This window comes from Vipera berus (genome assembly GCF_964194415.1).
Source record: "Vipera berus genome assembly, chromosome: 1".
Classification (NCBI taxonomy): domain Eukaryota; kingdom Metazoa; phylum Chordata; class Lepidosauria; order Squamata; family Viperidae; genus Vipera; species Vipera berus.
Window position 1 is genome coordinate 343211514 of NC_138202.1, and position 15550 is coordinate 343227063.

Consider the following 15550-nt stretch of genomic DNA (forward strand, 5'->3'; position numbering starts at 1 on the left):
ATCTCCAAGACAAAGATCGTAGATCTTCATTCTTTTCCTGAAATTAATCACCTCTAAGTGGCATCTGGAGAATGCCACTCCAGGTGAGACACTTTACAACTCCCCTCCCTATTGACTTTTTTGTTCCAGTTGATTCGCTTGCTTTGCTCACATTCAATTTACCTCTCCCTCCTGGAAACTAACCTTACCTGTTTGCTGCCAACCCTCCCTTGGCCCTTTCTATCGAGGAGGAAGAAGAAGAAGAAGAAGAAAAATATACAACTGCGCCAAAAATGGATGAGACATGTGGGTGAGGCCTAATAAGGCATGACCACAAATGGGGTGGTGAGGGGGGAAATAAACCCGTCGCTACTCAACTCTTCCACAGACACTTTTGCAAGACGGAACAGGAGACAAGATGATGGAAGTAATGGCACTCTCTATGGTACTTTTGATTGGGACAACAATCAATGCTGTGCATGCAGAAGGTAAGAGAGTTGTTGCTTGGCTGTTGTTTCAATGGATTCCATGGGAAATTAATGAAATCCTCATCTGGAATTGAAAGTATAAAAGGTAATGTGCTATGTCTCTCATCGAACATCCACGCTAAACAGGCATTCCTCAACAAAATGCAAATTCTTTAGGGTAGGTGGGAAAAGAATGTTGGCTGTGTGTCCGCATATTGCGTGAAACCTGGTGGAAGATGGAGGGAGGGGAGAAATGTTCCCACAACATGCTAAGCCTCATTAATTTCTTTCCTGCTAAATATGTTTCGTTAAACCAGTCAGTATGGTGGATATGGTTCAATGTTTTATGCAAATACAGAAAATTAATTAAATCAGCAATCAAATTAAGCAGCCTTCGGACTGCAATTTCTACCTCTTGCTAATTATGACTTGTTCTTTTAATGGACTGATTATTAACAAAACCCTAGTTTTTCACTGTTCATGGGGAAAATATTAATCAATATATAAGTGATTTGGTGGAAAGAGAATGAACAATGATTTGTATAGAGACCTTTCCCAAAATAAGGTGAAAATCAGGACCTAATTATGAAAAGGTCCATTAAGACTGTTCAACTCTCAATTCTCCAGTTTCTTTTTTTAAAGAAGAAAAATATGTTTTTTTTTATTGAAAAGTTTTACAATACATTTTATCTTTAACAATCCCTCCCCCCTTGAAATATGTTCAATGGCATTTTTAGACTTACCTTTTGAGAAGATTTTAAATGAACAAATAGCATAAACTGTCACAGGCAACAACCTGGTTCAGCAGATCTTGACATGAAACAGATGAAAGCAAAGTGGAAAAGCGACTTGAAAGTCGATCAATGGGAAATGTTCCCTCTTCTTTAATAATTAAAACAATGAATATTCTTTGTAATACATTTAGTAATCATAATCTGATATTCTAGAATCCCTAGATTTACATGGACCATTTTCTGGTCGATGTCCAGTTCAATTTTTTTTTTAGTAATATGTTCATTCAAACAACTAAAAGAACGAAGAGTTTCTATTTTAAAAGTAAAATTTCTTTCCAGATAAACTTTGTTTCTATTCTATTTTTGTGAGGGAGAACTAAAGCTATATAGTTTGTGCCATAATAAACAAGGTTGTATAACCTTCATTTGATGCAGGGTGTTCAAATTAGTGTTGACTGTGGGTTATTGCTTAGACAAATCCCTGCAGTTTTCTTAAGTTTATGATTCAATATTCTAAGACCACCTCCAAGAATTCATAGTCTTGACTGCTATCCCAGCCATCTTTCTTGTGGATGATTGGCTGATGATTCTTGACATTCTGAGTTTCTCTCATGTCCATCTAACTCAGCACAAGCTTATCTGCAACCCTGGCTTATACTCCCCCCTCCCCCCAGCTTTAAATGTGCACATGCGCGTGCACACACACACACACACACACACACACCACTTGGGTAAGTGCAGTGAGTTTTGACAAAATTCTAAATCAGAAGTCTCTGGAACAAGTCAAGATTTTTTCAGAATGATATGTACATCTTTTCTTACTTACTTGTGTGAGACATTTTGACCCAAGTGCAATAAAAGTGAAGCTAACATCACAGATCATATTTTATCATTGCCCTCCTTCTTCCCTATGGATGCCCATGGGTTAAGATTGATGGCCTAGCCATGTGTCCAAATTCATGTCTTCCCCAGCCAAAAACAGAATAACTGAATAACAGAGTTGGAAGGGACCTTGGAGTTCATCTAGTCCAACCCCCTGCTCAGGCAGGAAACCATATACCATTTCAGACAAATGGATATCCAATCTCTTCTTTAAAACCTCCAGTGTTGGCGCATCCAGAACTTCTGGAGGCAAGTCATTCCATTGATTAATTGTTCTAACTGTCAGGAAATTTCTGCTTAGTTCTAGGTTGCTTCTCTCCTTGATCAGTTTCTATCCGTTGCTTCTTGTCCTGCCTTTGGTGCTTTGGAGAATAGCTTGACTCCCTCTTCTTTTTGGCAGCCATTTAGATATTGGAACAGTGCTATCATGTCACCCCTAGTCCTTCTTTTCATTAAACTAAATATACCCAGTTCCTGCAACCATTCTTCATCTGTTTTAGCCTCCAGTCCCCTAATCATCTTTGTTGCTCTTCTCTGTACTCTTTCCAGAGTCTCAACATTTTTTTTACATCATGGTGACCAAAACTGGATGCAGTATTCCAAGTGTGGTCTTACCAAGACATTATAAAGTGGTACTAACACTTCACGTGATCTTGATTCTATCCCTCTGTTAATGCAGCCTAGGACTGCATTGGCTTTTTCGGCAGCTGCAGCACACTGCTTGGCTCATATTTAAGTGATTGTCCACTAGGACTCCGAGATCCCTCTTACAGTTGAAATGAAATGAAACTAGAGCAGTAAGAAAATGATGGTGGTAGTGGTGTTTCCTAATCTGCACAGGAGGTCAAAAGGGGAAAAATTATGCTCATGGTCAAAGTACAACTATGTGTACATTGAGATTAGCTGAGCCTCCCTTTGTGCTTCCACCCCCCAACACACAGTGACAACAAACCGTCCATCTCACTACACCATGTGAACCAACAACACCACACACTGTCAATAGTTACCACTATTGAGCCAGGTACCACCTTCTATACCTGTGCATTTGGTTTTTCTTGCCTAAATGTAGAACCTTACTTTTTTTCACCATTTTGTTAGATAGGCCCCAATGTTCCAAGTCTGTCAAGATCCTTCTATATATTGTGCCTATCTTCTGGAGTATTTGCTGGATCTTTCTCTGCAGAATGGCGATGTCTGGTGAGAGGGGAAGGAAACAAAGGCAGGAAATTCAGCTGATCCCTGTTTTAATATGCCTCTACCTCATAAATCAACACAAACTATTTGCTAACATAGGGGTTGGAGTTGGAGAGGGATCCGCCAAGAAGCAACAGGTCTTATGCAAGAAAAAGCATTCTGCTAACTCCGGAACTTGGGGAGAACAATTCAACTAGATGCCAAGGAAGAAACCCACTTCTGAAAATATGCAAAGAAATGCTAGGGTTTAGTGAACTTTAGGACAGGTGAGATTAGACTAAGTTTCTCCCGTTTTGTGTCTTCATTTAGCTCCATCCTCCAGCATGCTCATGGGGGATGATATAAAAAATGTAGGCTAACAATGTCCACGGGGAGTGGTTTTAAAAAGGCAGCCACCGCAATGTAATCAAATTCCCTCTCCTTTGTACAGGCACGCAAACAAAAAGAGCAGGAATTTGATCACAGCTCCTTGACCATGAGCATAATTTTTCCCCTTTTGACCTCCTGTGCAGATTAGGAAACACCACTACCACCATCATTTTCTTACTGCTCTAGTTTCCCACTCCCATGTTCAAATCTAGAAGGGAAAACCATTTGGATACAGGTGCTATAAAGAGGCCAGGCTGAAAAGTATAATTTTATTATAGGTAAGTCCTCGACGTTTGACCACAATTGAGCCCACAATTTCTGATGTTAAGTGAGACAGTTGTCAAGTGAGTTTTGCCCCATTTTACAACCTTTCTTGCCACAGGTGTTAAATGAATTACTGCAGTAGGTAAACTGGTTGTTAAGCGAATCTGGCTTCCCTGTTGATTTTGCTTGTCAAAAGGTTGCAGAAGGTGATCACATGATCTTGGGTAATGGCAAGTCATAAGTATGAACCAGTTGCTAAGCATCTGAATTTTGATCACATGACCATGGGGATGCTACAAAGGTTGTAAGTGCTAAAAATGGTCAAGTGTCACTTTTTTCAGTGCTGTTGTAACTTTGAACGTCACTAAATAAATGAACTGTTGTAAGGCGAGGACTACCTGTGCATGCTTTGAAAAAAATAACAGGATTTCACCTTAATACCATTTGATTCAAGCCTCTGGTTTGACCAACAGATTGATCCTACTCACACCTCAAGGTTACCTGGAATCATGGATTCATAGAATCTAAGGGGGTGGAAGGGACTTTGGAGGTCTTCTAGTCCTCCCCATAGCAGAAATCCTTAGTCCATCCCAAATAAATAAATGGTTGCCCAATCTTTTCTTGAAAACCTCCAGCAATGGAGTACCCACAACTCCGGGAAGCAAGCCGTTCCATTGATTAATCATTCTCACTGTCAGGAAATTTCTCCTTAGTTTCAGGCTGGATCTCCTTCTGAAGAGCTTCCACCCATTTCTTCCTGTCCTGCCCCTCTTCCCTGTGACAATCTTCAAATATTTGAAGACCTGCTATTACGTCACCCTAACCTTTCTGTTTGTTAAGCTAAACAGATTGGACCTAGTTCATTGTATGGCTTAGCCTCCAGACCCGTATCATCTTTGTTGCTCTTCTCTACAATCCGAGATTATTATTTTTACTTCTTGGATGCTTTTATTTTACTTCTTACGTTGCAGCAAGATGAGCAGCAAACAAATTTAATAAATAATTATAATATTTTTTTAATTTTACTTATCAATATTCTAGCAACAATAGCAATAGCATGTGAGAAATAGTTTTTGTTTTGGTAAAAAAAAAGTCTTTCAACAATGAAAAAGAGCTTTCTCAGATACAAAAATCTGAGGCCTCTCAAATATTTTAAGTATTTTGGACTTGAGCTTCAAGCAGCCTTTAACATAACCACCGTACTCTAGTTTCCAAAGTTCTTTTTCTGAACAGCTCAGATTTTAATCACCTCGCCCTTCCCTTCCTGCTTATCTATTTTAATACAATTTTGATAAACAAGAGGTGTTATGAAAATGCTTTTTTAAAAAAATCTCCGACGATTAACCCAGTGCAGAAAGTATCACACGGAGAAGACTTTGTGCTGTGGGACCTGAACGCAGAGGGAAAACTTACTTTTTTTTCTTTTTCCAGAATTGATTGACTATACTCCTCATCTCACTTCTGAGAAAATGGAAGGGAAGATCACTGCTTCCACTTTTGTCCTACAGCAACCACGCTGTGTCTTCAACGAGGTTCTCAGTCCCACTGATATCATCTGGCTGGTTGTGGCTCTTAGTAAAGGTGCGTTACGATTCTTAGCAATGCACTAGTAATAATTTCTAAAAGAGACGTAATAAGCAACCACCAAGTGGCTCATTCTAGAGAAAGAGATCTACACTACAGTTGAAATTACTATATTTATTGAGCTATCAGTCCTTGGGCTTTACTGAAAAAATACTAATCCCAGTTAAACTCTTTAAAAATCAGGTGATGTGGTCAGTAACTTTTCTGTGTGAACTAAATGCCTGTGCAGTGGGGTTTTTTTTTGCATGGAACAGCCCTCTTTTTAACAATTATTCTTGGTTCAAAGACAATGTATGGTTACTATCTCTACTGTGTGATCCAGTTTGGTCCCACGATAGAACATTCCATTAGCTAAAGCTTTGGAAGTGCCATTATTGCTTCAGGAAGGTTTGGATGGGGAACGTGAACTGAAATTCACCAGCACATCAGTGATTTTTTAGCAATGGAATTAGAGGAGGGTGGGAATTAAAATAGTTACTAAGCCTTCATCAAGATAAACAGTTTTTTTTATTATTATTCCAAGACAAGCCTCCAAACGAGACATGGACATTTCAGGGCTATACTTTCCAGTGACAGTGCAACAATGTAACCTATCTCCCCATCCTCCTCTTTTTCACTAGGGCAATGTGCATAGATTTAAGTTTGCAAAGAACCTAACATCTGCAGAGTATGAAAGGAAAACAGCTGGGCTGGACCTCAATTGAATGTTAAGGGAATTGACTTTATCGCAAGGAATGATTGCATGCCATATAGGCAGAAATGTCCTCTACTAGCTTGTAATGGTCCAGGATTCTTGCACTGACAATGGATTGCAAAATAGAAGGCTGAAAATTGATTATAATGATAATAATAATAATAATAATAAAGTCCTGGCTTCTTTCCAGATACAGTAGGTTAGTTTGCATCCAGCATACTCTCATGTATCTTTATAGTCAGAACAGAGCAAGCACATATAGATAGACCACTCAGATTAGCCACCAAAAAAATAATGCAGTTTGGTATTAATAATAAATATCAGCAAGCACCAAAACAGTTAACTGGCAAAACTGGACAAAAGGCAAGCAAAAGCACAGAATGAGAGAAAGAAGAACAAGAGGCAGTGATTTATATTGTCTATACGTCTAACTACAGGTAGTTCTCAACTTATGACGGATCACTGAGCAACTGTTCAAAGGACCTACTTGGAGGATATTTATGACCCAGATTCAAAGTTGCCCTTCCCCACTACAATCATGGGATTGCACTTTGGATGCTAGGCAACCAGGCCACATTTATATCCATTTACTGTATATCCATGGTACTGTAACATGCTGAAAACTGGTGTTTACATTTGGTTTTTGGCAAAACCAGCCCATAGTGAGCCATAGTGTCATTTAACAAACACAGCATTTGCTTGGCGACAACTGCAGTGTTGAATTAACGACTGCACGGTTGCGTAATGACCTTCACAAAAAGGTAAAAAAATAAATGGGTAGGTCATATGACTGACTCACTTTACCACTGTCACAAGTTACAACCATGATAGGCAGGCTCCATTACATTCATAACTGGAAGACTATGTGTATCAAAAAGGCCACTTTCCAGAACCACTGGAAACAGGACTCTGTGTAATCAGCATGGGCTGTCTGCAATTAGTGCAGGTTCGCATCCCACCAGGCTCAAGGTTGACTCAGCCTTCCATCCTTCCGAGGTAGGTAAAATGAGGACCCAGATTGTTGGGGGCAATAAGCTGACTTCGTAATAATGCCGTGCAGGCATATACATAGAATGAAGGCTATTGCTAAGCACATTGATTGTGCTTAGATTGTAAGCCGCCCTGAGTCTTCGGAGAAGGGCGGGATATAAATGGGATTAAAAAAAATGTATTTTAACAGTAGCAGAATAAGATGGAAAGAAGGCTTCTAGGTGATTCCCCCCTAGTTCCAGGTGATTCTCCTGCTACCAAGTGATTCTGCCTGCTTCTACCAGGTGATTCACCTCCTCCATTGGGCTATTGTACTACCAGTTGGACTACTGTACTGTGCTCTACGTGGGACTGTCCTTGAAGAGTGCCCATTCAGCTGATTCAAAATGCAGCAGCATGGACACTTAAATGTGTTTCTAGCAGAGCACACATTACACCTCTGCTTGGCAAGTTGTATTGGTTACCAGTTTGTTTCCAGATCCAATTAAAGATGCAATTTTAAGCTCTACATTGCAAGGGATCATGTTATATGAGAGATCACATTTCCCCAATGATATCTTCCTGTCCCGCAAGATCTAGCAGAGAGGATGTGCTACAGGTTCTGTCAGCTAGGGAGCTATATTTGGGTGGGCTGTAAATGGTGGACTTTTTCTGCTGTGACATCCGTGTTATATAGAATATCCTCCCCCTGAAGTCATGCTGTCTTTATCACTTTTGACTTTCTGAACGTCTTGGTTGTGTCATTAGGGCCAGGGACTCACAGAGACTGGCAAAATATTGAGATGGCTCCGTTATTATTAACATCCCTTTGTCCAACATTTCTTCTTAAGCTGTGCTTTTAATGTTTTTAGTAACAATAATAACCACAATAATAATTTGTTATTTGTTAACTATTAGCTTTGTTGTACATTAGTACATTACCCAATGTCACTTGTTTTGTGAGATGAATGGTATTTAAGTTTGATGACGGTTTGGTGGACGAGGCATGATGGATCCACCACTCGCAACTTCAGCTTTGGTGGGACGGAGAAATAATCATTTGCTCTTTTTCCCCATAGCTGTGAACACGTTCAAAAATCCCAGCACACCTGAGGAGCTGCCTTACCAATCTTTTGAAACAAATCATTTTTACATGACTTTGAACACTACGGTGTTGAATTACCCCTGTCCAGAGAAAAGTGAAGATGAAATTACCATCCTGCGTGTGGGGTCTGAAACTAAGTGCGCTATGGATCTTTTGCGGCCAGATTGTAATGGTCCTCTCCCAGGGCCAGGACCCTACAGGTGAGAAAAGAATGTTAGAAATTTCCTTAAGCTTATTTCTTCATTGTCTGAACTGATAGCAAAATAATACATGTCCATAATACGAAACTGACACGTTTGAACAGTGGTGCTGTCATAAATTATGGCATACACCAGCCAATGTAACTAACAGAGAAGTGTTAAATCATATAAAACCAGACATTGGAAGCTAAAATCATAAGACTACATCCAATTTATTTTGGCCATGTTATGCATGTGAATTCATTGGAGAAGGCAGTGATACTAGGAATGGTTAGTGGACAAAGAAGGGGAAAGCAAAAAACACGCTGGCTTTATAACATCAAATTTGATGCAAAGTTGAACATACAACAATTGAAAGAAACTGTGCTTGACAGGATAGCAAGGAGAGCACTTGCCTATATAGTCACCAAGATGTGATTTAATGGTTAAAAACAACAATACATGTCCCACATACATAGACTATTCAAAGAGGGGAATGCATTTCAAAGTATATCATTCCAAACTAGTCAAGGAGAGAAGCAACCTAGAACTAAGGAGAAACTTCCTGACAGTTAGAACAATTAACCAGTGGAACAACATGCCTCCAGAAGCTGTGAATGCTCCAACACTGGAAGTTTTTAAGAAGAGACTGGACAGCCATTTGTCTGAAATGGTATATGGTTTCCTGCCTGAGCAGGGGGTTGGGCTAGATGACCTCCAAGGTCCCTTCCAACTTTACTATTATGATTATGATTATGAAAAGCTGAATACACTGGGGCATCGCTCAAAGCTCTTTGCTTTTGTTTTTCAGTCCAAGCATTTCCTCCTTTAAGCATCTTTAAATGCCATTGATCCAAAGGAAGATGTATTTTTGTTTTCCACGTGAAAATATCAATACACATTACCCAGTTAACTTTCAGGATAAACAATATTATAAGCAAAGCACTGAAAAGAAGTCAGAAACATTAAACCAAAAAAATTAAAGACATGAGATAAGAAAAAGAAAAGATAAATAAATCTGACTTACATCAATAGCTTTTATTAACCTTTCCATAGCGTTTTACCACTGCAAATCACCTTTGCTTCCAAGATGTGCCGATGTCATTATTTACACTCCCTTTTGTTCTTGAATTTTCCAGTATTTTGTAACAATAGATCTAAAATTTGTTCTTCTAAGAAAAAAGCTCAATCAATTATTTATGTTGCAATAGCCTGTCTTAGGAAATTATAGGCAGTAAATCAACAACAGGATTTATTGTCAAAGGGTTATTTCTCCAAGAATCCTGGACCAAATAAATGACTAATTGGATGTCGTCACTTAAGGTAATTGTGTTGCATTTCCTGTCCTTTTCTTGTTACAAGTCACCTATTTGGGAAGAGATGAGAAATGGTTCGGTAGCCAATATGGGTGGTGGGAGATTGGGAGAAGGGAATCTAAAGGAAGATTTATTTTAAAACTATGATTTGCCTAGTTTACAACATAGATCATAGAATAATAGAGTTGTAAGGGACCTTGGACATCTAGTCCAACCCCCAGCTCAAGCAGGAGGCCCTATATCATATACTTACAATATGATTGTCAAATACTTCCTTTATTGATCTGGCACAATCAATCATCAATCAATTATGTCTTCCCCATCTCAGAATGAAGGGACAATGGTCATGTTTTGGTGCTCCTGTTCAGAGGAGGCTCAAGAAGCTAGAATAAAAGGAAGGTGGAAATCCCACAGGACCGAGGAGCCACAGGTTCTCCACCCCTACACCAAGCCTGTCATGCTGAATTGTGAACCTGTTTCGCACACAAAAACACATCCCTTTTCTTTCTCGCCCTCCCTGTTCTTCAGGAAGAAGGTTTACCTTTTGCTGTAGAAAACCTTCTTTCTGTCAAGTGCAGAAAAGAGCAACAAAGATGATTAGGGGGAACTGAAGGCTAAAGTATGCGAAGAGCAGTTGCAGGAATTGGGTATGTTTAGTCTAATGAAAAGAAGGACTCGGGTGACATGATAGCAATGTTCCAATATTTGAAAGGCTACCACAAAGAAGAGGGGGGGGGGTTCAACCTATTTTCCAAAGCACCAGCAGGCAGGAGAAGAAGCAATGGGTGGAAACTAATCAAGGATAGAAGCAACCTAGAACTAAAGAGAAATTTCCTAATGGTGAGAATAATTAACCAGTGGAACAGCTTGCCTTCAGAAGTTGTGGGTGCTTCGTCACTGGAAGCTTTTAAGAAGAGACTGGACAGCCATTTGTCTGAAACTGTATGGGGTCTCCTGTTCGAGCAGCGGGTTGGACTAGAAGATCTTTAAGGTCCCTTCCAACTCTGTTATTCTGTTACCTTCAACTCCCTGTGGAGGCTTTCTACTGGTTATTTATTTATTTTCTATTCTAGGATGTATGTCAACTCACTGCAGCCACCTCCCACGGACAACTCTCCATGGGACAATTTGCTATGGCCAAGTCACTGCAGGACAACTTGTCACAGGACAATTCAACAACTCAACTTAATTATTTAAAATAATTTTAAAAATATTTTAATTTTTATCATTCACATTTCATTTTGTCCCTCCTTTTGCATCCTTTCTTTAATGATAACATTCCACCATTTCTTTGATATTAGTGTAACTCTTGTCTTGTGGTGAGTTGTCTCATGACAAATTGGTCATGGCAGGTTGTCCTGCGGCAAGTTGGCTGCAGCAAGTTGGTTATGGTGAGTTGTCCTAGACCTGAAAAAAAATCAGGCAGGAATAGTTGCCGTTTTTTTAAAAAAAAAATCAATTGCTGATAAATTTTGGAACACCCCTCATTGTCATTAACGCTCTTCTCTTTCCAGGGTCAAGTTCCTGGCAATGAATTCAACAGATGTCATAAAGGTATCAAAATGGTCTGATCCCATCAAACTGATTGAAGGTAACTAGTAATGGGTACCACTAGCATCCCCTGTCACATATCCAGCCTGTTGAAATCCCGTTCATTTTGGTTCAACAGTCATACATAGACCTAACTCTACAATATTTTAAACATACTAACCTGAAAGTAAATCTCATTAAATTCAGTTGGGCTTCTTTCTGGAAAAAAAGAGAAATTATATATTAAGTCTGCCTTCCCCCTGGGAGGGTTATTTTTAGTGTTGTGATTTTTGTTACTATTTGTTATTTCCAACTCTCTGAAAACTCTCCTGTGTTGCTTCATGAACATTAAGGGTCAGTTCATGATGCAAAACATGATGTACTTGACCATGATTTATTGGAGTATTTCTCAATCTCGGCAACTTTAAGATATATCAACTTCAACTCCCAGAATTCCCCAGCCAGCTTGCAAGATTGATAGCAATAGTGATTGCACTTAGTCTCGTATACCGCTTTACAGTGCTTTACAGCCCTCTCTAAGCAGTTTGTAAACTGTCAGCATATTGCCCCCAGCAATCTGGGTCCTCATTTTACAAACCTTGGTAGGATGTAAGGCTGAGTCAACCTTGAGCTGGTGAGGATCGAACCCCTGGCAGTTAGCAGAATTAGCCTGCAATACTGCATTCTAACCTCTGCACCACCACAGCTCACTGATGTTAGTTCTTCAAGGTGGAACAGACTAGAATGCCAGAGTTATGAATGCTAACGTGATTTTATTATAAGGTTTAGTAATAGAATCTTAGGGACGCGGTGGCTCAGTGGGTTAGGATGCTGAGCTTGTCGATCAGAAGGTCGGCAGTTTGGTGGGTCGAATCCCGAGTGCCGCATAACAGAGTGAGTGCCTGTTACTCGTCCCAGCTTCTGCCAACCTAGTAGTTCGAAAGCACGTAAAAATGCAAGTAGAAAAATAGGGACCACTACGGTGGGAAGGTAAGAGCGTTCCGTGCGCCTTTGGCGTCTAGTCATGCCGGCCACATGACCACGGAGACGTCCTCGGACAAGCGCTTGAAATGGAGATGAGCACCGGGCCCTAGAGTTGGAAACGACTAGCATGCATGTGCAGGGAAACCTTTACCTTTACCTTTACTAGCATCTTGCAAGTCTCAATGTGCTTTCCCCATCTTTTTATCTTCATGAGAATAAAGGAGGGTCAGGTCTGAGACAAATTACATTTCTGCCTGGGGCTCAGATTTCTGTTATCTGTCAACCGGCTTGACTGCGACTCTTCCTCCTGTTCCTCAAGGTTATTCCTACTGCCCATTACAGAGATAGAAGTAGAAAGTTTTGCCATGGATTTTGCTAGGGTTCACAGTAAAATGAACACGAGCAGGAACAAATTCTCTCCAGCTTTTATTGTTCTCTGGGGGTGGGGGGATGCCCTCACTTAGCAATGGAAATGTAGGGTACAGTTGTGGCCACAAGTCAAGGACTACCTGTACAAATCCAGATTTATAATTATATAAATCTACTGTACACAGGTTGGAGGTGCTTCTGTGCACTCAAAAATAATTCAGGTTCCCTTTCTTACATACCTTGATTTCAAAGAAGATTTTCAGTGTGTAGGCATTACAAAGTATTCTCTGTCCTGGAGGAAGGGACACTTTTTCTACAATGGTGCCTTGAAAGAATTGTAAAAATGTAAATTTGTTTTTCACCAGGGAAAAATCCTGACAGCATTATTGTCAGGCCCAGACGGCGGAGAATTGAGACGAACATCATTGCCACCATCCTGCCCATCCTCTTTGTCATTCTCCTGGCTGCTCTCATTGCTGCCTTGATCTACAGATAGTATGTTTCATATATCTATGAATATACATACATACATACATACATACATACATACATACATACATACATACATGGGAGGAGAGTCTTTTCTTAACCCAATCAGGTACCTAGAACCCATGGAGAGAGGTTCCTTCCTGTGTTCTGTGATATTGGCTCACATGCTTGGAATATTTTTCTTGACATTGTGAGAACGGTCACACATTTCACTAGAACACAATCTCATTTGCTTGGTTTTAGGGATAAGAATCTAGTTGTTGTGGTTTATAGACCACCATTTAAGCTTAGGGCAATGTACGAGGCCAGCCAAATGTGGTTTATTCAATCCACGTTTCATAAATATTTGGCTCAGCATAATAGGCAAACTCATCCAGTTCTCCCAACCCTGAAACCAGGCCAAGGGAAAAAGATTCTTACTGAATTTTGATTTGGACTGAACGGAGTGGGCCTAGGAAATGATGAACTAGATTAGCAGAACTAATCTAAGAAAGTTTTAGAGTGTGCAGAAATGGATAGATTGACTTTAAAGATAAAAGAGGAAGAAGATTCAGTGTATTGTAGAACATGGGATAATTTTTATCAATGGCTAGAAAAACGAGTTAGAGAGAAAGGAATGTGATATGTAACACTGAATATATACTACTAAGAAGAAGATTATTGAGCAACTAATTAGCATATTGTTTTTGATAATTACTATTCATTGTTCTTTTTAAATACATGAACCCAGACAACATGCTGGGAAGGCTGCCATAAAACAGGTGGGGAAATGTCAGTATTCTTCAACCTGGTAGATTGACCCTATTAGCCTGCATAATTCTCAAGCCTTACCTTGTATCTCATCTTCATTCCATCTTTGCCTTTTCTTTTCCACAGTTGCAGCCTTTGTGACAAAACGATGTCTGCCAATTTTGTGGGATCGCAGGATCCAACCATAGTACGCTACACCCCTCATCAAATACATGAGTCCAACAAGTTATGAGCTCCCAGGTTGCTGAGTATCCGTCAGTATTTTCCTTCCTTTTTTTCCACGTGCTTCCTGTTTCATTTATTAATTACAAACTTCCAGGTGTGTTTTATGTTTGAAGAGGTTGCCACCCCCTCTCGTTCCTTGCCTGCTCAGAAGAAAGAAGGGGAGGAGATGAGCATGGCTACCTTAAACTATGGCTACACAATATGAGACAGCCACATCCACATACTAACGATTTATATTAATTGATATGAGAGCTTCGTAGAATCAAATCGTTGGAGGGGAATGTGAAAGTCTTCTATAAGTCTAACCTTCTCTGTTAAAGAGAGAAATCCTCAGAGCATTCCCGACAAAAGGCTGTCCAACTTTTGAAAATTTCCAGGGATGGAGCACCTAGAACTCCAGGAGGCTGTTTAACTCTTTTCAGGGTTGAGAAATTCCTCTTTGAGTTTGGATCTCCCTCTATGAAGCTTCCATCCTTATCCAACTATCAGGAGCTATGGAGGCAAATCCACACCTTTTTCTCTATGAAAGCCTTTCAGGTGTTTGAAGTTTTTTTTTTTAAATCATATCTTCTTTTAGTTGCATTCTTCTCTCTACAAAGGAATCCTGGAATTACAAGGTCTCTGCCATCATCAGTTACACCTTTCATAGTTACTTGTAAAAGAAAATGGCAATTAAATGAGCTTCATTCTGTAATTAAAGTATTGCTACAGTACGTGGTTAGAACTGATTCATCCCTCCAGCCAGTGGAAACTGAATAGATGATCAACGTTCTTTTAAAATTATTTGCCTTCTTGCTGAAAAGTTGATTTGTAATGTGATAAATATATTGGAAATATTTGTTTTTCCAATAGAGACATAAAACCTGTGAAAAAGATTATCATGTGTACCCATTTTCAAAAGATGTAGTCCTTAATGGAACTGTATAGTTCTTAATGGAACTGCATCTACATAGGGGGAAGTACGCAATGGGTTACCCCAAGGCTCTGTCTTAGGCCCAGTGCTCTTCAACATCTTCATCAATGATTTGGATGAAGGGATAGATGGGGAACTCATCAAATTTGCAGACAACATCAAGCTGGCAGAAATAGCCAACACTCCAGAAGATAGGCTTAAGATACATAAGGATCTTGACAGACTTGAACACGGGGCCCTATCTAATAAAATGAAATTCAGTGGTGAGAAATTAGGGTTCTACATTTAGGAAATAAAAATCAAATGCACAGATATAGAATAGGTGGTACTTGGCTCAATAACTCAACTGGTGGTTCATATTTAACTCACTTAGATATGAGCCAGCTGTGTGCTGCAGCTGCCAAAAAAGCCAACACAGTCCTTGGCTGCATTGACAGAGGGATAGAATCAAGATCATGTAAAGCAGCCATGTCAAACTGCCAGCCCACAGGTCAGATGTGTCACGATGAAACCATGCCCACCCCATTGCCGGCAATGGGGAAAAAGTTGCGATA

At 39.8% G+C, this 15550-nt stretch overlaps 1 protein-coding gene across 1 annotated transcript; it reads left to right on the forward strand.

The window, feature by feature from the left end:
* Positions 1 to 397: 397 nt before the first annotated feature.
* On the forward strand, positions 398 to 14090 carry LOC308659509 (uroplakin-3b-like; the record flags this gene model as incomplete). Its single annotated transcript, XM_081313160.1, has 6 exons — positions 398 to 467; positions 5321 to 5470; positions 8216 to 8441; positions 11251 to 11327; positions 12985 to 13114; positions 13985 to 14090. The coding sequence occupies 6 exons, from the start codon at positions 398 to 400 to the stop codon at positions 14088 to 14090; spliced, it is 759 nt and encodes a 252-aa protein (XP_081169286.1).
* Positions 14091 to 15550: the final 1460 nt, after the last annotated feature.